We start from the raw sequence: 26,574 nt of genomic DNA, 5'->3' as shown, positions 1-26,574 counted from the left end.
GTCTTTAAAGAGGACGTGACTTGGCTGTCATCACATTTCATGGATACAGGAGTATCCATTTAAAATTACAGCAGATGCCTTTTAATGCAAACGGTATTCCTTCAGAATATATGCTACTTTAGGCAAAGGGCTGTGTTGCATATTTCTGACTATGAATAAAGAAAGGATTTACTGATGATAATTGAGGGCCTTTATAAAGTCTTAACAAACATGTTTCAACTGTTTGTCTGAACAAATAATTAATTTTATACACAAGAAGCTGATGTATTACATGCAGTCATTCTTGTGTATTTCTTAATTTAATCCAACTTAAAACCACATTTCTTAAAGCTGACATTTCCTCAGTTGCAGGGGCCAAATGCTGTTCACTTCTGGCTCCCTAGTACCTCGTACAATGCCTTACTAGGGATGCGATAAATGTTTCTTGAAGTAAATTGAAAAGGAAAACTGATAAGGAGCTCTATAGGTGTGTATATGTATGTGTGGATATATAGAGATATTATATACAATATAAAGCATTATTGTTACAGATGTCGAGCCAAGATGCTCAGTGGGAGCATACCAGAGGCTCAGGGCAGGGCTTATGCATTTGAAATCAAAACACAACTTTGGAATACATAAAGAATTCTCAAAACTCAATAATAACAATAAATAAATCAATTAAAAAATAGGTAAAAGATTTGAATTGACACTTCACCAAAGAAGATACACAGAAGGCAAATAAGAACATTAAAAGATGCTTAACATTATTAGTCATTAGGGAAATGCAGATTACAACCACATTGCAACACTGCTCCACACCAGTTAGAAGGGCTAAGTTCAAAAATAATGGCAATGCCAAATGGCGGCAAGGATGCAGAGCAGTAGGAACTCTCAAACATTGCTGGTGGGAATGCAAAATGGTACAACCAGTTTGGAAAACCATTTGGAAATTTCTTATCCAAATGTCTTATCTTAATAGACATTGGCCACATGACCCAGCAATCCCACTCCTAGGTTTTTACCTAAGAGAATTAAGACTTACATTTACTCAAAAACCTAAACCTGATGTTTATCGCAGCTTTATTCATAATAGCCCAAACCTGGAAACAACCCAGATGTCCTTCAGTTGGTGAATGGATAACCAAACTGTGGTGTATATATATATATATACACACATATATACTTGAGAAGGCCCTAATCTCTCCCCTCTGGCTGACCTTGAGGCCCTGTGCAAATGAAGAGAAAAAGATAAGGCAGAGTAGAAAACTGTTGTAGCAATGAAGCTGTGTTTGCTGCAACACACACACAAGGCCAAAGGGCAGGAGCCTTACTGCCCCACAGCATTTAAGGAACCCTAAATTAGTCATTAGTTGGTTATGTGCTAACCAAGCAGAGACCTCAGTGCCCTACATGAAAGGGAATATGAGCTTTACAGAGTTAGTTCAAGAAAGTCATTAAACAAATGAGCAGAAACAGCAGCAACAACAAGCTGAAGGGGAAGGTAGTCTGATTTTCAGAGTTACCACATTATATTATTTAGAACGCCCAGTTTTCAAGAAAACAGTATGAGACAAAGAAACATGAGAGTAAGACTTACTAGACAAAGACTTTAAATCTATTCAAAGCTATTATAAATAGGCTCAAAGAACTGGAGGAAACCATGTCTAAAGAATTAAAGGAAAGTATGAGAACAATGTCTCACCAAAAAAAGAATTTCCATAAGGAGATAGAACTATATAAAAAAAAGAACTAAATAGAAATTCCAGAACTAAATAGAAATTCAAAGGTACAGTAACTTGAAAAAGAAATCACTCAAGGGGCTAAGCTGGCAGAAGAAAGAATGAACAAGCACAGATAAGTGAATTGGGATTATCCAGTCTGAGGAACAGAAATGAAAAAAAGGTGATGTTGGCACAACTCTAAGACTATGCTAGAAACTACTGAAGTGTAAACTGTAGGAAAAGCAGGTTTTATGGTGTGTGAACCATATCTCAAGAAAACGGTTATCTGAAAACAAGAAGCACAGTTTAGAGAAGGCTCTGGAACACACAGCTCAGAGAGAACATGTTTAACAGGAGGGCGACCTCCTGGTTTCACCTGCTCACTTTACACTGAGGAACCTGAGGCCCAGCTGGCTGAAACGGATGGCCCAGTGCTTGTAACCGAAGAGATGTGGACTTCTTCACCTGTCCTGCAGGTGCAGTGACCAGCTGTCCCAAGTGAGCTAAGACTTTCCTAGTTTTAGCATGAACAGTCCTGCATCCTGAGATGCAAATCAGGACGTTGGCCACTCTGCCTGGAGTTCCTATTGGGCCGAATCTTTCCTGTGGCTCTGAATCCTTGAAGTTCACACATGCATGAGAAACGGTGGGACTCAGGAGTTCCTTTCCCTTGCTGAATTCAACGCTCTCAACTTCAGCAGCTGGTGTTTTGCTTTAAGTTCTTGTCTATTCAATCTTTCGGAATGAAGGAGCTTTCCTTTTAATGAAATCTGCATTTCATCCCCAAGGTGAACGCCAGTGTCCTTGGCTTCCTCTGAAAAGTGACAAGTGGATTCTTTTGTATCCTAAATGCTACGAATACAACAAAAACAGAGGTGGTAGTTAATTGACCTCAGATATGAAAAAGCAGATTATAACCCCTTTGAGATATATACAGAGGAGAGAGAGAGAGAGAGAGAGACCCATTTCTTGTAAAACTGAAAACCATGAAAGGAAAACTCATATAGGAAAAGTCATTTGAATTCCTTTTCAAAACCAGCAGACCTCAAAGGATAGATCAAATCTGGAGAAACCGTCAGTCCTTGACCGTGTGATGGATGAAGTCACCTCATGGTGGAGGAAGCACTGTGTAAGCGGGAGCCAATGGCAGGGGCACGTTCCAGCTGTACAACCCTGCGCTTCTCCCCCGGGGCTGAAGCAGGAGTCCCCAGCTCAGCCTCTCTCCTTTCCAGGCCAAGGCTGCAGCCCTGCCCAGCGCAGCCTGGTGGGCCTCCACCTTTCACGGCACGCAGTAGAGAACAAGGAAGGACCCAATTACTCTTGATCCCAGGAAACGGTGCTTGGCATTCGTAGGGTGTGCGGAGGTAAAGGGTAACAATTAAGTAATGCAAACATAAACAATAGCCACCTCCTTCCCCAGCCTCCCTGCCTTGGCTCAGTTGGTCTTCAAGACATCTCTGCAGACGAGCAGGTGAACCTCAGAGGCATCTGCCGGCTTTGCCGGGTTCAAGTGGTTCCTTTAATCTTGTAAAGTGCTCCTGCCTGTCACTGTGATTACAGGGCGGTGGGTGAACAGAAAGTGTGTAGCTGGGTTACCTTAAATGGGAGCGAACAGAAAAAAAGACTGTAAACTTGATGCCCCTAAAGGCTCTTGTCCCGGCTGCTCTCATCTCTGCCTGCTGTCAGCCTGTCCCTTTCAGTTTCCTCCCCCTCCTCTCTAGGCCTTCCACACTCCTCAGACCTGCCTCCCTCCCTCCCTCCCTCCCTCCCTCCCTCCGTGCACTGGGTCATGGAGCTTCCTGGCTCAGAACAGGCCCTTCCCTGCCCTCAGGACCACCCACTGTAAGACTTCCGTTCAGCATCCACCTCCTTCAGGATCCTCCTTCTGGCTGGATTCATCTTTCTTTCCTCCATGGCCTCAGAGGACTCTTTGCTCCTCCAGTATTCCTCCAATATTCTAGCACAGTCCCTCTGCCTTGCACATGCGTGTGTGTCCTGTCTCCTCTGGCAGAATTCTGACTTCCTGATGGACGGACAGTGGTCCTCTTCACTCCTCAGCGGGTCAGTGCGAGTGGGGCTTCCATTTTGTCACATCTCAGCCATCACTCCACACCCTCAGGCCGTCACATCCTCATCATATGACCTGACTCCCCCTCTACAACATAAAGTCCTTGAACCCTGGGAACTTTTCCTTCTTCAGTCCTACATCACCAGCACCCAGCATGATGCCTGCCACCGAGTAGGCACGTGTGTTGTAAATGCCACATGCCTGTGGGAGCTCCTTCCGGTCAGGGATGGTCTGGTTTGCCTCTGCCTTCCTAATGCCTAGCACAGTCCATGGCACATAGCGAATGCCCCACAATGATTGCTGAAATTAGTTAATTAAGTGAAGTCGGAGAGTTAAAAGTCTTATTTGCAGAGAAGTCTTGTGACTGGCTGACACTGAGCTGTCTTCCATGATCTTTCAGCATCACACCCCAAACCAGGGAAAACCAGAGAACTGAATAGAGGAAATGAAACGTTCTGTGTGGAGACTCTGCTCCGGATTGTCGTGGTCCTCACACCAGGACTTGGGAGGATGGGGCCACCACCAGCTGGAACAGTGCTAGCCACTGTGGCCACGGGGGGAGAAGTGTGAAGCTCATGCTAGCACTGGACAGCTTCTGCCCAGAAATAACATGAGTCCCTTCCACTTGCAGCCTACTGACCAGAGCAAGTCACTAGGGCAACCTGGCTTCATGAGGGAGGGCAGGGGGTGTTGGTGACCTCGAGACAGTCTGCCACACTTGTTTGCTAGAGCAGAGCTGCTCAGATTCTAACATGCACGAGGGTCGCCTGGAGATGTTGTTATAACGCAGATTCTGAGGCCGTAGGTCTGGGGAGGGGGCCAGATTTTGCACTTCTGACAAGCTGCTGGCCTGTTGTCCACAAGCTGAGGAGCAAGGGTGAGGCTTTGAACCCTTACTGGCCAAAGAAAACTCCTTCTCTGCAAACAAAGCTCGGCTTGTACCTCTATCATTTTGCGTTGCAAACCAAGAAAAATACCCTTGCTGGTCAGCAGACACTTGTGATTTACCTTGAGGGTAAGCGGGGCACAGAGGGATAGATTGTGAAGGCCATTAACTGCTCGACACAGCTGCAGAGTCTGGGGAAGGACAGAGCACAAGGATGCTGTAGCTGTTCCAAGATGTCAAATCATTCCATCTAGAGGCCACGATTTGCATGAGCAGGTTTTGTAAATGGACTAAATTAGATCTAATCATGTCACCTCTTTTTCTACTCTGCCTCCCTTAGTTTCACAAGGGTGGCACGGGTCACGGCAGCTTTGACTGGGCCTCATAAAGGCTTTAGCCCTTTGAGCACTCTCCTTGTCAGTGTCACATCACTGTCCCAGGGGTCTTACAGTCGCCCTGATTTGTCCCCTTGCATGTGTTAACAGTCACTGATCGACTCATGGTGATTCCATGGTTCCAGAGCCTGGAGCTGCTGTTGGTCTGGGGTCCTCTCCGGTGTTGAAGACAAGCAGCCTGTCCCTCTCCACCTCGTGGCTGAACCACCATGGGCAGGGGCACACCTGGTCCCTGCACACCTGCACTTTTGTGGGTGATGTGGGCCGTCCTGAACCAGAAATGCACAAGCCTCTGCTCAGCTCAGAATAGATGGTATTTTTCTTTCTAGTGGTTTTATTTAAAAGCCATGCCAGTCATTTTATATCCTTTCCCAGAAGTTTTGATTGATGGCAATCTGGTCAGCCAGAAGCTGCCAATGGAATAAAACGGCTGACTTGGGCATTGGCATTGGCTGAGCTTATGAAGCCTGTACGAGACGTGTGTGTGTGTGTGTGTGTGTGAGCATGCGTGCACACGGGCACAGGTTGGAAACACAGCACAAGACTCCAGAATCGATGGAATTAGATCTGGAAGGAACTAACGGGGTCTCAATTCAGAAGGGGAAAGGAGGAACCAAGGAGGGGGCTATGCCTGGTCCACCCTCCCGGCTGCCACTAGAGGGCAGAGTGGAGAACAGACTCCTGTGCCCTGCCCCGAGCCTTTTCCTCTACTGCGGAGCTGGTTGGCCGGCCCCTCCGCAACAGTTTCAGGAAGTCAAACCTCAATTTCCTACGGGCTCATATCATAAATTGATTTCAGTTCTAAGAAACTAATTTCTTACCATTAAAATATTTTTTAAAAGTGATTATAAAATAAAATGAAACACACATTTACATGTTACAAGTAGTTACATAAAAACCCAACACTTAAGGTAAGGCTAAATTGTTTCAGTGGGTGGAGCAGGTGGGGTTTGCTTGAAGCAGACTTAACGAGGCTTTAAGAAATATGAATCTGATGAGGTTTGACTGCAGGTAGCTTCCTCCCTTCCTGGTGACTGTCTCATCGGCAGCACAGCCGTTTCTCATTGGGCCTTCCAACTGTGATTGAAATTAAGGTCATCTGTCTTGGAGATGTGCATTGCTGATTGGATATGCCTGCATGTTTCCAGAACCCCGTGAATGGGAAATGGGCAGTTGCCATGGTGACTTTGGACTTGGTGGCCCTGTCTATAGGCTCTGAATATGGAGCCCATGGGTGGACTCCAGTGGGTCCAGAATCCTTGGAAAGTATAAGCAAACATTTGATTGTGTGTTTATGTGGGAAGAGCGTCCATAGTGCTTGTCAATTCTCAGGAAAATGCATCACCCTTCAAGATGTTAAGAACCACTAGCATAAATTTAAGTTTCTTTTTTATAATGGTACATTTTCGGAAAAGTGAAAGGTGTCTATAGGTCATCTAACCTAGACGTGAATGCACATCGCACGGCATCCTCACATGCATTTGTCTATACATACATATGTGTGCACACTCACATTCAAGTGTGCAAATACACGCCTCTCCCACAGACCTGTGCGCACATGCACACACACCTGTCAATGTCTCTAGAGCCCACCCTCTCTCCTCCGCCCTGCTCTGTAGCGTTTCACTACAGGGTTCTTGGTGCGCTCGTGTCGACCTTCTGCACCTCAGCCGCTGCAGGACAGCGCAGCCCAGCTCCCGGGGAGTTCACGTCCCCCACATCCCGGGGACAGCAGGCAGGTGAGAAGAAGCTTGGAGTCTAGAACCGCACAGACCTGGATTCCTGTCCCAGACCCACCACTGACTCTCCAGGCTTGTGAATTTGAGCACGATTCTTAACCTCTTTGAGTTTCCTTGTGGATAAAGTCAGAATAATGATCCCCCCACCCCTGCAGGATTGCTGGCATGATGAAATGAGAAAATGAAAGAAATAGCAGCATACAAGCTACGTCTGCACCCCTGGGGGGGCCCCGTGGACTCCTCCATGACGTGCATTAGACGGAACCTGGCACCTAGAGCCCAGACTCTGCTTCCTGACACCCTGAGCAGGTCTTCTGTGATCTCAGAACCAGATGATGCTCGGCAAGTGTGTGGAATTTGGTGTTTGGAGGGTGTTTGTCCCTCTGAGTGGACGAGAGGCAGGTCATCCAGGCTCCCCTTCTCTTGGGCAGCCTCAGATGAGCTCTGTAGGTTTTCCATCTCTGTAATGCAGTCATTGACACTTAGGATGAATTGAGGTGGGAGAAGAAAAGGAGTAACCGAGCCACATGTTTGGGGCGAGTCTTTTCACTGCTGGACTCCTGTTGTGCTTCTTTGGGGGAGATTAACATCCTAACAGGAAGCTGCTGATACAGACAGGCCAGGAAGTTTCTAAGTAACTGTTGTGGGGTGTGCTTGTCATGCAGCAAGATGTGTTATTTGACAGCTAAAAAAACAATGAGGGGCTGGCCCAGTGGCATAGTGGTTAAGTTCGCACACTCCACTTTGGCAGCTCAGGATTTGTGGGTTCGAACCCTGGGCGCAGACCTATGCACAGCTCATCAAGTCATGCTGTGGCAGCTCCCCACATACAAAATAGAGGAATATTGGCACAGATGTTAGCTCAGCGACAATCTTCCTTACCAAAAAAGAAAAAATGAGATGCAATCTAAGTGTCCCTTGATGGATGAATGGCTACACAAAATGTGGTATGTATGTACAGTGGAATATTATTCAGCCTTAAAAAGGAAGGAAATTCTGACACATACTACAACATGGATGAACTTTGAGGACCTTATGCTAAGTCAAATAAGCCAGGCACAAAAAGACAAATACCATATGATTCTGCTTGGATGAGGACTCTGTCAGATTCCTGGAAAGTAGAGTGATACTTACCCAGGTCTGAGGGCAAGAGGAATGGAGAGTTGCTACTGGATGCATGCAGAGTTTGAGTTTTGCACGAAGAAAAGTTCTGGAGATACTCTGCGGTGTGAATGTACTTAACACTACTGAACTGTTTGCCTAAGAACGGTTAAGATGGAAAATTTGAAGTTGTGTGTGTTTTACCACAGTTAAGAAAGGAAAATCCGTGAGATGACCTGAGGACTATTGTCACACATCCTGAGCTCCAGGGCTGTGAGCAGGGTGGGTAGAGTATGATCCAAGTGCAGGATGATCCATGTCTAGAACTGTTTGGGATATTTTGAAATAGTAAGCTGTCCCACTCTAAGGGGACACCTGGGACGGTGATGATGGAAATAGGAGACAGCAGTGCTCATCCTAGCTCTTCAGCTTGTGGGCCAGTGACTTGGGACAAGCCTCCTCTCTCCCTGGGCTTCACTGTCCTCTGCTGAGAAATGAGTAGTAATTCCCCCACCTAAGGCAGGGAAAGCGGCACGGGGACTGGGTGTGTGAGGGAGCCCTGTGGAGACACTGCAGTTCAGGACAAACGCAAGGGTTGGGATCGACGCTGGCCTCTCTGCCTTGATCCCCTTCTAGGCTTACCCATTGATGCTCCACCAGAGCCTGTGTCGTGTGACCTCCAGGCTGTACTTTCTCAGGGCGGCGGAAGAGCGTGTTGCTTCCATGCAATGTGCTGAGTATCCTGGGCACTTGGAGAATCTCTGTGATATTAAGAAGCTTGTTAGCAGGTTGCAGTAAGCAGAACGGTCACGTGTTCATTCCTTTTATTAACAAAGAGGCTTCCTGCCTGCAGCCCTAGAAGGAGAAGTTGGGCCCAGGGCGCTCCTCTGGCAGAGCATCCGGAATGGAGTGGCCTGGCCCCTTCCCCGGGCCTTTGTGGCGTTTGGCAGCAGTGGCTGGGGCTGGAGACACCTGTTGGGGGGCTGGGAGCTCTGCCACAGCTTATTGATGCCCACCTCTTTCTCCTGCCCCACAGAGATCGGCTGCACCGCTGTGGAAGTGGGGAGTGCTAGGGGGGTGTAAATGGAGGCCTGCTTAAGGAGGGCAAGATGGGGTGGGCTCCCTTTCCCCCAGGTGGGGATTGATGGGGAAGGGAGCTGGTAAATCTGCCAGAGAGCCATGCGCTTTCTGTGCCTTATCTGGGATTCTCATCATGGCACAGTGAGCTGGGCATCGTGCCCATTTTACAGATAGAAAAACTGCTTCCGGAAAGAAAATGGTAAGAGAGTAAAGGCATAGGAGGCTTCCTGGGACCATTTAAGAATCTGTGAGAAAAGCATGACTGATCCGTTCCATGAGGTGACCTTCCAGAGATTTCCTGAACCAGGTGTCACACTGATGTGCATTATTTCAGTTAGACCCCACTCACTTCCCTCTAAAAAATAAGCCAGAAAAAAAAAATGCCACAAACAAGAAGTTTTAGATAATTGTTTTGGAGTCAACAAGAGTTGGGAGATAGACAAATGAGGGGTGGGGGCGTTAGGCCCAGATCGTTTCTTCATCTGGAGCGGGTCCTGGTTGGGGAACCTCGCAGAGGAAGGGGTTGTGTGTGCTGGCTTTCCATGCGGTGGTGGGTGCACCCAGTTCTGCGGACTGGAGGGGGGAGGACCGGTTGGTCCTGGGGTTTGACCACTGAGAGGACGTATTTCCTGGCAGCATCATAGCGGGGTTTTGAGCCAATCTGGCAGTCACTTTGACCAGGCAAGTCCTTCGTGACCTGCACTCATTCCCTGCACCACAGGTGACTCTGTAGAACCCGAAGGAAGAGCATGAAGTCTCCTGGGGGTGGCATCAGCCCTGTGCTGGAGGCAAGTCCACTAGCCTGGGGTCCCTCAGGGATTCGTCCTGTGAGGGCACCTACACTTGAGGCCAGAGCTTTCGCTCCAGCTGCTTTCAACTCTTTGTCTGCCATGATTTTCCTGTGGGTAACCCACTCTCGTGGGTTCAGTCTCCATTTTATAGGGTACCAGAGAACTTTGCAGATGATGTGCTTCCTCATTTCTGGACTCGGGACTGGTCCATCGTGGGCATGGGTGCCCTCATGGATGGTAGGACTGGTCCATCATGGGCATGGGTGCCCTCATGGATGGTAGGACTGGTCCATCATGGGCATGGGTCCCCCTCATGGATGGTAGGACTGGTCCATCATGGGCATGGGTGCCCTCATGGATGGTAGGACTGGTCCATCATGGGCATGGGTCCCCCTCATGGATGGTAGGACTGGTCCATCATGGGCATGGGTCCCCCTCATGGATGGTAGGAGAGACCACACATGTCGTGGATTATGTGCTGCCCCAGTTCTAGCTCTGCTGACACTCCCCTCTCTCCCACTCTAGTGGGCAGGTGGGCAGGAGTAATGCCAGGGTCAGGATAGCCTTCTGCCTGCTCTGATTCATTGAGGCAAAGTAAGTTACTCACAAATATTGATATCAGGAACAAAGTACTTATGACCCCCGACAACTGATTGGGGCACCTGGTGTTTGGTAATGTCATAGGAGAGGAGTCAGAAGACCAAGGTGCACCCTGCCAGCACCTGCACAGCTTGGGCTTGGGGCCAAATTGACCAGTGGACTTGGGGGCCCAGAGGGACCATCAGAAACCCGTCTTCATCTCCCACTTCCTCCTGCTCCTTCACCTCGCCTGTCAGCCTGCTCACCCCCAGAAGAGCGAATGGGCTTTCTCAGGAGCTGAGGGTGATGCTGAGGCCCTCCTTCTGGGGAAGACGATTGGTCCTCCCTGCATGGACACAGCCACCAAAATGCCACGGTCAAAAGAGTAAACCCCCTCATGGAATTGGCCAGGGGCCTGTGACAAGGAAGGTGACAGCCTGAGCACCCTGGTCCCCTAGTCCCCTCTCACTGTTCCTTCCCAGGTCCCCAAGGAGGCGCTTCCACTCAAGGCAGCAGCATGGACCCAGACAGAAGGCCCACAGGTCAAGAGAATCTCCGAGAGATTCCCAAGACTCAACTGTTCTTTTTCTAATTAATTAATTCATTCATTTCTTATATATTAAGTACTGAGGTGAGGCAGAGAAACAAGGCAGTCCACACTCTCAGGGAGCACACAGTCTAGTCTGTGGATTGCCAGAGGGGCGTGGAAGTGGCTTAGAGAGACAAAGCATAATTATAATGCAGTGTCACAAGCCCTCTAATAGGTGGGCCCATTGTGGGAGCACAGAAGAGGGAGCAACTTCTACCTATGGAACCATTTGGGGACATCTGGTCTGGGTCCTGAGGGATGGGTAGGAGTTTCTGTGATAGGGAAGAGAAGAAAGAACATTCCAAGGAGGTCATGTGCAAGGGAATGGAGTGTTCAGGAGATAGATGAAGTTCAACAGGACCCAAGAAAACAGTACTCAGAGAGGAAGGGAAAGGGAAGAGAAGAAAGCGGCAAGGGAGATGAGGCCGAGGAGGTGGCCTGGAGGCCAGCACAGGCGGGCTGGCAGGTTCTCCTGAGGGATCTGGGAGAGGCTTCCGCCCTGTGGTTGAAGGAGGACACCCTGTCACAGCACGTGTTCTCTCAGCTTCAGATGGAGACCCCGGAGGGAGGCGTCATGTTCCATTTAACCCTGTGGCTTGTGTGCAGCACGTAGAGGGGACATGCGCAGTGAAAGGGGTGGAATGGAAGAGCAATGAGGACAGCTGTGACACTGACAGGACAGACAAGATCCAAAACAAACTAACAAACAGCCACCACCAGAACCCCATGCACAGCGTCTGGCAAGAACCCCTGAGAAAACAGGCCCTGGGAAGGGCCAAGGGCAGTGACTTGCAGGGGAGAAAGCTGAGGCCCCGGCTGTGGGGAAGGAGGGAAAGTAGAGAACAGACAGGCTTTTTCATTGTCCTACTTCCTCTTCTTTCACATCTGGTTTCTTTCGCCCGTGTTTGACTGCTCTCCCCCAGTTTTAGAGCGAGGGTTGAAGACAGCTATGGCCCTGTGCTGAGGGGCGATGTTGACCACAGGCCCAGTGGCTCCAGCGTGTGTCTGCCATCTCAACAAGACCTGGCCAGAACGTTCTGGTTTAATGGGAGGTGGAGGGGGCCAGCTTATAGCTCTATCATCTGTGGGTTTTCATCATTGTTTATTCTTGGGTTTTTTCCTCTCAAATAAAAGTGAAGTGTCTGCCATCTTGTGGCAGAGGCCTGGTACTGCCTGGGCCCCCAGTGTCATGCCTCCCTTCCCTCTGCTCCCCAAAAGGGATGCTGCCCCTCTGGGGTGGTCTGTGGGCAGGGGTTGACGAGAACTGGTGTGGAGAGGAGGAAGGGGGCCTGGGCAATAGTGCTCCCTGGCACCAGCCCTCCTGCCTCGTGTAGAGAAGCTTCTGGAAACAGCGGCTGTGACCTCCAGGGCCTCGGGAAGGCCATCCTTGTTCATGGAGGATGGCCATCTGTGAAGGAGAGAAAGCAGGGCCAGCAGTGTGTGAGGAGGTCGCCCTCAGAGAGGGAAGAGCTGAATGAGGCCAGTGAGCAGGGACCTGAGCAGACCCGGGAGCCGGGTCCTGGCCTTGAGGGTGAGGGAGACAGGGGAGGGGGCGCAGGACAGCAGGCAAGCTCCCATTCAGTGTGGCCACAGCAGGGAAGCTTTTGAGGTCAAAGTATGAGGTCCCTGCAGAACATGGAAGTCTCGTGTGGGTGTGCATAGCGCCTCTGGGGTAAGCATCTGTCAGTGTCTGGTGCCTGGACTAGTGTGGGTGGATGAGCTCTCTGTGGGCGTCACTGGGCTTCAGACCTGGAGAGGGTGTGGATGTCACTTGTAAATCTGGAACCCTCAGGATCCATCCTTTTATTTGGTATTTGGACACAGGTACAAGAAACAGATTATTTCAAACAGTCCTAGAAGTTCTCTGGCTCTCTCAACTTGGGCAGGAATGTCAAGTCAACCTTGCATCTTTTTCTCCCTGCACAGCACACCCCCAGACCTCGTGTTTATCATCTATGTCAGAATATTCCACTGCCACAGCCGTCTAGTGTCCCAAACCTCCCTTCCGTGGGCACTTCTTTACAGGCAAATGCTAGAGACAAGTTAAGTTAGCATGTTGCTATTATACACTGTGGGCATTGATCCGCTTTCCAGTCATGATGAGGTCATTCCCAGCTCTAAGTCTAACCAGGACAGTTACCCAGCCCCAGATTCTCACTCTCACTGAGGTTTGGTTCCTGAAAACACTTCTGGCCCCAGATGCTCTGTTAGCCGGGGTTCCGTCATAGAAACAGAGCCTTAGTGGTTTCCAGGCAGGTGGGTTTTACAAAGGGAATTTGGTGCTTCCAGAATGAATAGAAAGACTGTTGGAGGGAGGGTTAGGGAAAAGCACCCCTGGATTGCAGGACCCCAGGAAGTTACAGAAATTGCTAGAAATCATTGGCAATGACGTTGCCTGAATGATTCTCAGGAGGAGCTGCAGCCTCTGGTCTGCCCTCTGCATGTACCTGGGCCCATCGTCACAGCGGCACCTTGTAGAGTGGCTTCTCCTGGACTGAGCCTGCCCGGTTTCACGTGCGCTCCCCTCATTGGTGGAATCTCAGCGGGAGCACTGCTGGCAACAGAACCTGGGAAACGGAGCTCCAAGCTCTCAGCCTGTGCAATACCAAGGCGAGCTGAGAAAGTCAGGGATCAAGACACACTCTCTGACACACACTTTTAAATATGGTTGATAATAATAGTACTTCCTTCAGATGGCTGTTGTGAGGCTAAAATTAACATTGTGAATTCTTTGCACGGAGTGTGGCATATGGTAAACCCTCGATAATTGCTCGTTTACAAAAAAATTGTCAAAACTGAAGTCAGAATGGCTCCTCGATCTCATTTCTAACCCCTGTAAAGAAACTGGCTGCTTCTGAGCTGCGGGGTCCAACTCGCCCGCCTTGGCGAGGATCCTGTCCCTTACCAGCCCGGGCCTGCTTGGCGTCAGATCCGCAATCTGCCTCATTCTGGCTCTGAGGGCTGGATGAAAATTCAGGAAAAAGGTGAAAGTTCTCAGGGAAAAACTGCGGCAGTGAATCAAGCTGAATCTTAATATTGGATTCTCCATGCCCTGCCGATTTGAGGACTTCATCTCAAATGCACCAGTGGACAGTCAGAGACTGATCAGTTCCCTTGTGGAAGCATCAGTCCGGGGCCCCCACTTTGCACCTCGGTACCAAATGGAACCAGTGAAACTGGGGTCACGTCTCTGTAGCCCTGTGCTCAAATGCTCCACGCAGCCTGTGACAAGAAAGAATTAGGGCACAGCTGAAATCCAAAAGGGAAAGGGAACGGGCTAAAATCCATGGGGAGCAATGTCTATTTCTTAATCTGTCTCCCGCCCCAAATAGCTCTGCTCTCCTCCCCCAACTGGTGTTTACGTGTCTGTTTCTTTCCCTGGTAGCAGATGCCACCAGGCCTTAAACTAGGTCACAGAGGGTGGCGATGAGCCGACACGGGCCCTCAGGCCACCTCCTCCCCTGACCTCACTCCCCAGGCTCCTGGGCCTCGGGTGGCAGAGCCCAGGCCCCAAATGGCCCCCTGCTCTCCAGGAGGTCCTGATAGGGTCCCTGCTCCCTAGAACCACAAGGAGTGAGTGGGGGCTCCTCTGTCCAGCCTGTGAGTGGACAGGGGGTCTGCTCCTGAGCTGGCAACAGAGGGGACAGCTCTGGGCGATGCTGCATCCCTGCCTGCCCCATCCTGCCCATTCGTCCCCTCCCACCGCAGCTCTGCTGGAGTGCTCTCAGGGACACCCATTCTTCCCAGGGCAGCCAGGGAGCCACATGTCCTGCTGTTTCCCCTGGGAGAGCACTGGGGCCAGTTTCACAGCCCACAGGGCCCAAACCAGGGCTCCTAACACGCACCAGGGGCAGAGGTGGTGTCAAGGGTAGAGCATAAATTGCAGGGTCGAAAACCTGATTTCAACCCCAGCCTCCTGAGCTAAATCACAGGGAGGTGCAAGCTTGCCCAGAATCACCCAGCTGGGAAGTGGCAGAGCCCAGGCCCACAAGGACCTACTGCACGTCCCCAGCCACCCATGTCTGCTTCCCTCGCATCCCCACCTGCCTGTCCCTCCTCCTTCGGACCATCTCTGCCAGCATCGGGTCCTGACGGTGCCTTTGTCTCCACAGGTTCTTTCAGAGCACGGCTATGGCCTGATCACGACCGACATCCGGGAGGGACAAACTTTCTACTACGCCGAGGATTACCACCAGCAGTACCTGAGCAAGAACCCCGACGGGTACTGCGGCCTCGGGGGCACCGGAGTGTCCTGTCCACTGGGTATTAAAAAGTAATTTCTCCCCATGTGGTCGACCCTGGGGGTCACAGCAAAAATGCTTCCAACAAATCAGGCAGTTCTTTTGTGGTTCACATCAGTGGCTCTTTGAAGTGCCCCAAGCACAAAGGCATTCATAAAAATCTCGTTTATTGAGGTGTAATTTACAGGAAGTGCAATGGCAAGTTGATAACATGTAATTTATCTTCTAATAAGTTGTGGTGGGCGTAGAGCTATGAAATTGTCTGGATCCCTTGGGGTCTGAATGAGAATAACGAATACACTGTGCTCACCCTTCTTGTGCCTGGCTGCCTGCCCTGGAAGCTGGGAGACTGTCGGACAGGACAGGGCGTGTTGGAAAGCCTTCCTCTGTGCCCTGTCCTGCCTCACATGCCCTTCTGCCCTCCAGTGCCTTAAAATTTGCAAACATTTGTAGCCTCAATGAATCATTCCCTGAAATGCTTTGCTCTACGATCCTGTCCCTGGGGAGGGGGCTTTCTCTCCCTTTTCAGCCCTCCGTGTGGCCGAGAAAAGATGTGTTAGTTTGATGAATGCCAGCGCTTTGCTTACAGCTGTGAGAAATGCTTGTTCTAATAAAAGTCTACAGTCTAATAATGCAAACCGCCTGGTGTCTCATCTGTCTTTTCCTTGTTTAGGGAGCCTACTTCTTCTAAGTATTTCAAGATAAATCTTCGAGCGCTAAAAGAGCTTGGAAGAGAAAAGGCCTCAGAGTCATTTTCCCCCAAATGGGAAATATGATTGAAATTTTTGGAAAACGAGTACACCTCTGGCTCTCTGCACTTTAGTAGTAATAGCTCTTTTCCACATACCTGTTACAGCTGTCACATCAGGGACTCCTAGTTTGAGAGAAGAGACATGTGCAATCCCTGCCCTCAAGAGTCTTTACATTTGAGACAAGTGGTCGGGGGTGTAAGCAATAGACATGGAAACATGTGAATTACAAAGATAATTGCAGGTTCTGACAAATGATATGAAGATGATAAATAGGATAAGATAATCAGTTGTGTCTGGGGCTGTGGAATTGCGTTGAGGGCTGTTTGAGCCACGTCGGTCAGAGGAGGCCTCCGGGAGGTGGTGAAATGTAAGCTGAGAACTGAATGATCTGGATGATGCAAAGGAGACACATAAGCACAAGTTGGGGGTGGAGAGCAGAGCTGTTTGGGCCAGGAGATGGATTAAGAAATAGGCGTTGTTCCCCATGGATTTAGCCCATTTCTTTTCCCTCTTGGAGTTCCACTGTGCCCCAAGCATATCAGGAATACATAGGTGGAGTGGATATACCTAAGCATCATCAGCATCCCCACTTTGGTTGCTTGAAGGAAAAGCTTTCCAAATAGAAGGACCAGGAAGTGTAAATGGCCCAAGACAGGGAGGAATTTGAGAAACAGAAAGCCCAGTGGGGCTCGAATAGTGTGAATGAGGAAGTATTGGAGAGCGATATCTCAGAGGTAGGAAGCGCCAGATCATGTAGAATTGCCTAGGACATGTTAATGGGATTTTTAAAAATTTATTCTATTTAATTGGCAACCATTGGAAAATTTTAAACAATTTCTCCTTTTCTTTCTAGCCTGTGCAACTGGATGGATGGTGGTGTTATGTACTTGTGAGGGAGTGGATAAAGGGTGGAGATGAGTGAACGAATCCTTCAGTTTTAGCCAGAAAAAATTTGAGATGCTTCTCGAGCATCTTCACGGAAATGTGAAGTAGGCCAATTTGCTATGTGGATCTGGAGCTTGCGAGGGATCTGAGAAAGAGAAATTTAAAAATCGCGAGCATACAGATGACAGTTGAGGCCATGACACTAGTTGAGATTATTTGGAGAAGGAACGTAGAGGAGAAGGGGTGTGAGGATTGAAGGCTGGGATCTTCTGACATACAGAGGTCTGGTAAAGGAGGCAAAGGAACTTGAGAAGCGACACTTAGGTAGGCACATAAGGGAAACGTGTTCTCCCAGTGAAAACTAGGCACGAATATATACCCCAAGCTGCATGATGAGTCCGGGGAAAGCTTAGACCAACTCTCCTATGTTCAGACCAGAACAAAAATAAAAATGACAAGGAAGCCAGGTCCCTTTAGGAAGGACTTGCAGCACTTCAAGAGGTATATACTTTGAATATTGTCCTAAGGCATCTCCAGACGGAAATGGGGGCCTTTTACCAAGGTGACTGTGCACTGGAGAAGTGGAAATAACCCAGCCTCCTCAGACTTATGGGCTCTAAACGGATTCATTGGAGACCTGAAATGCCACCATGGTCCACTGGGCGGAGTGGGGATTTATAAAGACTGGGGGCTACATGGAGTCTTGTTCCAAGTCTGTCTCACAGTGGGTCTAGTGGGTCTGAATAACAAGTGCGATGTTCTTTCCCCACTCCCAGGATGTTTCCATGGATGTTAACCATGTTTCTAGCTTCTGTACACTTGATGCTTTACAGCTCCCTGCATGCATATGTTAGACATGCCTTGTCTGCACAACCCCATAATATGCTTGAGTCACCTTGCCTTGGCTTCCTGCCTCCCTCATCACTCGGCTTCTCCCTGGGAGGAGTCCTCCTCCCAGAGGCACTTTCCCAAACACAAACTAACCAATCCAGAGTTCATACCCCCATTCACCCCCTGTATTGGGCTTTCACACTCCAGTCCACTATCCATCTGCCTGAATCACCCCAGGGCCACCAGGTACCAGACAATGAGGGGCTGCTCTTGTGCCCGAGCCCACTGAAATTATTCAAGCTAGCCAGTCCTTAGCCTGCTACCCTGTTTCTTCCCATGGAAACCACAATGAAGACTCTTGTCCACAGTTCCTCACTCTCCCTCTGCCTCTTGACTGATGCCGGTGCTTCCCTCTATGGCCTCCCTATGGCATGGCGGCCTCTTCCTCTGAAGACCTGTGAGGAACAAACTGTCTTTTTAATGGCAGTCATCTCATGGTCGGTTGGCCTTACCACATCTAAATAATAATAAAACCTGTTAAAACATAATGAGGATAGATCTACCTAATAATTAACAAAATCCCCATTTTAGTTCCCTGATCCATGGAGTAAAGACCCCCAGACACCCCCTCCCAATATAGTAAATAAAAAATAATACTTTGTCTCTGGGGGAATTTAAAATAATAGCGGCACCAATGGTAAGCCTAAATGATTCAGAGATGGGGATTGGTACATGTCCCCATTTCATTCCCCTCTGTGGCAGATGATAAACTTAGGTAGGACTTAGAGAATGAATGTAGATTGTTATGCACTTAATGAGGTGGATACGCCAATTACTTCATGGGCTCCAGATATAGTATATTTACTGGAACAAGTTAATACAGCCCGTGGCACCTAATAGGTAGCTACTTGCCCAGCAAATATTTTATTTTCTATCCCTACAAGTAATGACAATCAGAAGCAGTTTGCCTTCACATAGTAGGGTCATCACCATATCTTTGCTGTCCTTTCTCAAGGCTGTGCCAATTCTACTCTGTGTCATGTATAGTCCAAATAAACCTTGATCATCTTGATATTTTATAGAACGTCAGCTGTTCCGTTGCATTGATGATGCTAGAGAAATTGGACTTGGTGAGCAGAAAGGAACAAGCAGCCTAGACAGTGAGAGGTTTACCCCAAAAAGTTCAGGGACTACCACATTGGTTAAGTTTCTAAGCATCTGGTGATCTGGAGCATGAAAGACAAGTTACTGGATCTTGTACTACCCATCATGAAAAAAGAGACACAATATCTAGTGGACCTCTTTGGATTTGGGAAGCAACAGATGACCATGTTTGCGTGGGCTGATTTGAACTATGTACTATATGACCGATCAGTGTTTTTTTTGGTTTTGGTGAGGAAGATTGGCCCTGAGCTAACATCTGTTGCCAATCTTCCTCTTTGTGCTTGAGGAAGATAGTCCCCAAGCTAACATCTGTGCTAGTCTTCCTCTACTCTGTATATGGGGTGCTGTCACAGCATGATTTGATGAGCAGTGTATAGGTCCATGCCCGGACCATACCTGCGAACCCCAGGTTGCCAAAGCAGAGCACGCGAACTTAATCACTACGCCACCTGGCTGGGCCCATGACCCACCAGTTTTGAGTTGGGCCCAGAGCAAGAAAAGACTGGCAGATCCAAGCTGTGATGCAAGCTGCCCTGCCACACAGCAATGTATTGAACATATCTGTGGCAAATGGAGATGTTGGATGGAAATTCTGGCAAACCCTAATAGAAGAGTCACAGTGCAGACCCGGGCACTTGAGGAATAAAGCTATGTCCTCTTCCCTTCTACATTTGAAACTTAACTCCTGGCTTGCTACAGCCCCCAGTAGAGAAGTAGCCCACTCAAACTGTCCATCCTGACCTGGGCACTGTCTGATCTTCTGAATCCTAAAATTGAATGTGCACAGCAGCTATTTGTTGTGAAATGGAAATGGAGTGTACGAGATTAGGCTCAGCAGATTTAGAAGGCATGAATAAACTGCAAGACAGGCGGCTTAGAGTCACATGATACTTTAATTTTTTCACCCCTTTTCCTTCAGTCTGCACTTTTGACCTCATGGGTAGTTTCCTGTAGCCAGGAAGGAGGAAACTGTGGGCTTGGTTTACAGACAGATCTTCACCGTAGGCTGGCTGTAGCCAGAAGGGGACAGTTGCTGCATTGTAGCACCAATTGCTTTGCCCTGAATGACAGTGGAGAGAAAATTCTCCCGTGAGCAGAAATTTGAGTGGTACATTTTGGTTATCTAACTGATATGGAAGGAGGTATGCATTTATGCTGATTCATGGGCTGACAGGGAATAGGAAAGAAGAAAATTGACAGATTGGTAACAGTGAAGTCCAGGGGAAAATGAAATGGAGAAATAATTTGGATTGGGCACACATGTGAAAGTACTTGTGTTCCACATAAATATATGCCAGAAGCCATCCATTTTGGAGTCAATAAGCGAGTGGTAAGATTCCCCACCCTGTGGATGTCAGTCTCTTTCCCCAAAGAACTGGGTGCTTGCTCAGTGGGCTCATGAACAAAGTGACCACATGGTAAGAATGGAAGCTATGTATGAACTCAGAAACATAGGCTCACCAAGACTGACATGGCTGTCCCCAGCACTGAGTAGTCAAAGATGAATGCCCCAAATGGTCCTCTTCACCCATGGTAGGGTATGCGTGTAGAGGGGTGGAGGGAACCAGCCAGTCATCCAGGGCATGTTAATGATATTGCACCCTTTCTATCATGGAGATCATTAGGAGTTGTGCTCATAGGGTGGGCACATATTCCAGATGTGAATTTGCATCACTATTCATAGAGCTCCTTTAACCACCCCAGGTGTGGAATTACAGTATGCCTTATCCATTGTTATGGCATAACACTCCACAACAACACCTCTAATCAGAGAACACATTTTATAGTGAAGGAAGTGTTGAAATGGGCTTCTGGTCATAGAATTCACTGGTCTCGTCACATTCCCCATCACTCAGAAGCAGTTGGCTTAACAGAACTGTGGAATGGCCTACTTACTGAAGGCTTGGTTACTACATCAGCTGGGTGGCAATGCCATATAAAGATGAGATGCTGTTATACATGGTGTGGTATATGATCCATTATTTGGTACTGTCTTCCCTTGAACCAGAATGTACAGGTCCAGGAACCAAGATATGGAAGCGGGAGTGATCTATCTCATTGTAACACCAAATAACGCATTGGGGAAATTTTTGCTTCATATTGCCGAGACTTAAGACTCAATAGGCTGAAACTTCTAGTGCTCAAGGAATCAATGCTTCCATTAGGAAACAGATTCATGATTCCTTTTAAATTTGAAGTAGAAACTCTCCCTTGGACATTTTTGGCTCCTCGTGTTGATGAATACATAGACAGATAAGGGAGTTACTCTATTGACTGAGATGAATGATCTTACCTCCCAAGGGGAAACAGTGGGACAAAGGATTATTTATGGACCCCAGGACCCAACAGGAATAAAGGTTTGGATCACCCAGCAGGCAAAGAACTGAGTTGCTCACAGAGAGAAAGGGGACAGGAAATGGATGGGAAAAGAAGTAAACCGTGTTATCAACTTAGGTCTCATGCTATGTTTTAGGTACACTAATTGTCATCTTTCCCCTCCATTTTACCCCACTACTTTATATAAAAATTGGTGGTGGTAGCTCACATTTTGCTAGGAATGTGTCCAAATTGACATATGACAGATTTGTTAATGGGACTTTATGTGTAACCTGTGCTGGGGACACAAATTTTTTACCCAGACAAAAGGTAAAGCTGAATGTGGATGTTGAAAGACAAAGAGGTAGTGTTATGCACTGCATGTTTCTGTCCCCCCAAAATTCATAAGCTGAAACCCCAACCCCCAATGGGATGGAATTGGGGGAGGGCGGTCTTTGGGAGGTAATTAGGTTTAGATGAAGCTCTGAGGGTGGAGCTCCCTTGATGGGATTAGTGTTCTTATAAAAGGGAAAGAGAAAGGAGCTCTCTCTCCACCATGTGAGTACACAGCAAGAAGGCAGCTGTCCACAAACCAGGAAGCAGGATCTCACCAGACACTGGATCTGTTGGCGCCTTGATCTTGGACTTCTCAGCCTCCAGAACTGTGAGAAACAAATGTTTGCTGTTTAAACCACCCAGTCTTTGGCACTTTTGTTATGCAGCTCAAACTAACTAAGAGAAGTAGCCTGTGCTGATATCTTTTTGTTCCTCCAGATCCAGACTCAACCTTTCTCCATCTTCCTCTGTGTCCTGGGAGTCCTGAATGGACTGTAGCAATAGGTTTCCTTGCTCTCTTGTTTTAATTTGCGTCTGGGCAACAGGAGGCACTAGTAAGAGATTGGGTGGGATCGGGGGGGGGGGGGTGACGAGTAAAGGTCAAGGTATTTGTTCTCCCTGCAAGTCCCTGTGGGTTGGCTGTGTATGAGTGGTAACAGCGCTATGCCCTTGCTGATTATGGCCTACAACAGTGTCTTTTGGGGGTTTTCCTAAACCCTGTTCACTTTGTAAATATTCCCTATATGAACCTCTCCTTAATTATCTAGTCTAAGTGTGCCATCTGTTTCCTGGCAAGACCTTCACAGACAGAAATAGGGAAGCGAACTTTCTTCCGTAATTCATTCCAAAAATTATTATAAGAAGATGCTCTTGTGCTCGGTTCATGTTAATTAAGTAAAAATGTTTTTAAAATACTATACTTCAATACATAAAACCACAGGGTTTTAGAACTGGAAGAAGTTTTATGGATGATTTAGATGACTGCCCTCATTTTATAGGTCAGGAAGCTGAGGACTCAAGAGGCAACTTTTGCACTGCTGGAACATGCCACAAATTCACTTACATATTAGAAAGAGATCTCTTCCCTATGGTTTTCAGATCACTGGTCCTGGTCCTGCCTTCTGGGGCCACCAGGGAAGTCTGACCCTCTTTCTTAGGAGATAGATACATGGGATATTTGAAGATAGAGTTCACTCTCCCTAAATCATCTTTTCTAAGCTAGATAGCTTTCTAGATTCCTCCTAAAACCCTGATTCACACCTGCTGACCACCCCTAGATGCCCCAGGTCCTGAAACAAAGGTCAGCTGTCTAAGATTGTGCTGCCCAACATGGTACCCACTAGCCACAAGTGGCTATTTAAATTAAATTAATTAAAATTAAATATAACTAAAAATCTAACTCCTCAGTTGCACTATCTACATTTCAAATACTCAATAGCTACAAATCGCTAGTGGCTACCATATTGGATAGTCCAGATTTAGAACATTTCCATTATCACAGGAAGTTCTATTGGACAGCACTAGTCTAAGAAGAGAGTTTGATGGGACTTGTATGTCCTTTGATCTTTATGATTTCCTTTTACTAATGCAGTCAAGTCATCTTGTTGGCCCATAGGATCAATAAAAGCTTAAGTATTTTTCATATGAACTACCTTCAAGTCAGGGCTCTCCATTCATATTCTTATACCCTTGCTCTATTATTATCATTTTAACCCTGGTTATAGGAATTGACATTCATTCTTTGTTGATTTTTGTTTTGTTTATTTAGGCCCTGCACTTCAGTTTGTTAAAATAATTTAATCCAGACTCTGATCTGAAATATTGTTTCCCTCTCACTTTTGTGTCATGCATATGCTTCATTAGCATGTCCTCAACGTCTTCCTGAGAGTCATTATGCAAAACAGTGAGCTGGGCAGTTCATTTAGAAAGACATGTCACTTGTTTAAGGTCTTAGAGCATCTTTGCTAATTGGCATGACTTGTCACTCTGTTGCCACTCCTGACCCTCCCTCCCCCCATCTCGAGTAGAAATTGCCATAGGCGTCATGCTTTTTCCTGTTGAGCCCAGATACACCTTCAGAATTCTTCCCCACAAAGGACTTTGGGCAGCCACTGGCAGCCAATCAGACTTGGTTTTCCAGGTGAAACCCCTTTTCTTCCAGGTAGACACAGAATTTTTAACTAATGCATTGGATAGAATGCCTCAACCAGTTATAAGTTCACCTAAGAGAACAATCATACAAACGCATACCATTATTTTAGCCATACATGATGATCAGAGAATGGGGCAAATGCTTTGCTGAAATCTAGAAATACCATAGAAGCTGATGGAGAGATCAACTAGAGTCAGACAGACCTGAGTGAAAACACTGGACCCTCCTTTCATAGGTTGAATGACCTCAAAAAGTCACATGATCTCTCTGTGACTCAGTTTCTTGAAGTGTAAAATGGTGATGATAATACCTATGTTGCAGAATTGTTGGGAAGATTAAATATGTATTTATACACATGTAAAGGTCATTCTCTAGAAATTTATAAATTATTCAAACAACTAACAATGTTTGGAAAAGGTCACTAATCATTCTGGGACTCTGGTGGATTCACGAAAGTAAGCAAGATTAAATATCTTTTCAGATAATCTCCTTTTCATAAGGGGACTCAGCAACAGCATCCACCATGTAGGCAGCACATACATGTCTCAGGCTCTGTATCAAGTGTATATACAATCTATAACATAGATTATATATAATATATATTATGTTAAATACAACTGTATGAATATGTCACATGTATGTATAATATATATTATATATACACTTATATAAATATATATATAATATACAATTTATTATTTGATGAATGATCAGTGACCTTTTCCAAACATTATTAGTTTGCTTGAACAGTTTATAAAATTTCCAGGAAATGATCCTTTTTCCACTGTATGTTGATTCCAAGATGCCCTTTCTGTCCCTAAAAGTCCAAATATTTCCATCTGGGATCAGTCTACAGGCTCATGGCAACGTGTTCTGAGTTCCCAGGATGCTGGGACAAAGAGCTCGTCTTCCCTAACGTCAGCAGTGGCCATGGGACAGAACTTCCTGCACCAGCAGTTTACCTACCCTGTGCATTTTCATGCAGGAAGACACCCCCATGGGCCTACTCTTTCCTTGCTGCAGAGCTGTTCTGCTACTGAGTGGCCTCCTTGGAGGCAGAAGTAAATTGAACTGAGGCTGTTTGATCACCTGTAAAATTCACTCGTACATCAGAGAGTTTCTTCCATGACATTAAGATCTTCTTCTCATTGCTCTTTTATTCATTCAAGTATTCATTCATTCATTCCTTCATTCGCTCATTTTGGAAGAACTGAAAAAAGACAAGAAGAAGGATATATTTTTATAACAACTTCTTATAGCTGACCATTATGATGAGGACTCTGGGCATGAAGACTGGTGATGCCAACAAAGTGGGTTTCTGTCTTTTTGAGCATCTACAATTGAACTTAGCACCCTGATTGCATGAGGCTGTTACCTTTTTTTTTTTTTTTCCCTTTTATTCATCTTTTCGGCCATCTTACAGGGTCACATCCTGGGAACCCTTTGGGGCCTTTGATTTTTATTGTTGACGCTTTTCTTAAAATTGCAATTACCTTACTGTTGGATTTCATTTTGTTTCTAAAAAGGATATATTGAAAAAAAGAGAGGATATATTGAGATGTAATTGACATACAAAAAACTACACATATTTAAAATACAGAATTTGATAAATTTTTGATGTATGTATATAGCCATCAAACCATCGCCACAATCAAGATAATAAATATGTCCTTTAAGCCAAAAGTATGCCATGCCTCTTTATAATCCCTCATTTCTGGGCCTCCTCTTCCCACCCCATTTCCTCCCCCAATCCAGCCCTGAGGCAATCTGCTCTCTGTCCTTATAGACTGGTTTTTTTCTAAAATTGCATATAACTGGACTCATACAGTGTTTACTCTCTCTCTCTGTGTTTCCCTTTCTTCTTACACTCAGCATGACTATATTGTGATTCTCCACGCTGTGGCGTGCCTCATTGACTCGTTCCTTTTTATTCTAGGTGGTGTTTCATTGTTGGATATACCAAAATGTATTTATTCATTCTTCTGTTGGTGGACATTTGGATTGTTTTCTTTGTGCCCATAACACAGAAAACTCCTATGGAATTCATGTACAAGTCTCTTCATGGACACATGCTTTCATTTCTCTTGGGTAAATATCTAGGCATAAAATGGCTAGGTCATATGATAGGTGCATGTTTAAATTTTTAAGAAGCTGACACTGTTTTTCAAAGTGGTTGTAACACTTTACGTTATCACCAGCAGTATATGAAATTTCCAGTTCCTCCACATCCTTACCAACACTTGACATGGCCAGTCTTTTTGATTTTAGACATTACAATAAGTGTGCAGTGGTATCTCACTGTGGTTTTAATTTGCATTTCCCTAACAACAAATGACCTTGAGCACCTTTTCATGGGTTTATTTGCCGTCTAGGCATCTTCTTTGGTGACATGTCTGTACAAGTCTTTTGCCCATTTTTTGTTAGATTGTTATCATAATATTCTTCAGTATTATGTTTGGGTTCCTTTCTCTTAATTATTTGTGTATTTATTATAGTTTTCTGTTTGTGATTACCATGAGGTTTATACATAATAACCTACATATATAGCAATCTATATTGAGTTTTTTTGACCTCTTTCTAAACGTTCTATTCTTTTACTCCCCTCCTGCCACATTTTACGTTTTTGATATCATATCTAACCTCCTTTTGGGAGTGTGTATATACATTATCCTCTTATCATTGAAACAGGTAATTTTAGTACTTTTGTCTTTTGACCTTCATATTATCTTCATAGGTGGTTGATCTGCTACCTTTACTGTATTCTTGCTTTTACCACTGATTTTATTGCCTTTTTTTTTTTGGATAATTTTCTTATTCCTATTTGTGGTCTTCTCTTTCCCACTTAAATAAGTCCCTTTAGCATTTCTTGTAAAACTTGGTGATAAACTCTAATTTTTGCTTGTCTGGGAAACTCTTTCTCTCTCCTTCCATTCTAAATGATAACCATGCTGGGTAGAGTATTCTTG

General features: G+C 46.5%; 1 protein-coding gene across 8 annotated transcripts in view; it reads left to right on the top strand.

The window, feature by feature from the left end:
* The window catches only part of MSRA (methionine sulfoxide reductase A), a 384,728-nt gene extending 368,918 nt beyond the window's left edge, over positions 1-15,810 (top strand). For all 8 annotated transcript variants that reach the window (XM_014852086.3, XM_044766911.2, XM_070505106.1 and 5 more), the window contains one exon: positions 15,044-15,810. In XM_014852086.3, coding sequence (XP_014707572.1) covers positions 15,044-15,208 — 165 coding nt within the window. In that variant the 3' untranslated portion in view covers positions 15,209-15,810. The remainder of the gene's footprint in view (positions 1-15,043) is intronic.
* Positions 15,811-26,574: the final 10,764 nt, after the last annotated feature.

Source organism: Equus asinus, chromosome 3 (assembly GCF_041296235.1).
Source record: "Equus asinus isolate D_3611 breed Donkey chromosome 3, EquAss-T2T_v2, whole genome shotgun sequence".
NCBI classification, from domain to species: domain Eukaryota; kingdom Metazoa; phylum Chordata; class Mammalia; order Perissodactyla; family Equidae; genus Equus; species Equus asinus.
The sequence above is the reverse complement of the archived record's forward strand: the minus strand, read 5'-3'. Positions and strand labels throughout refer to the sequence as shown.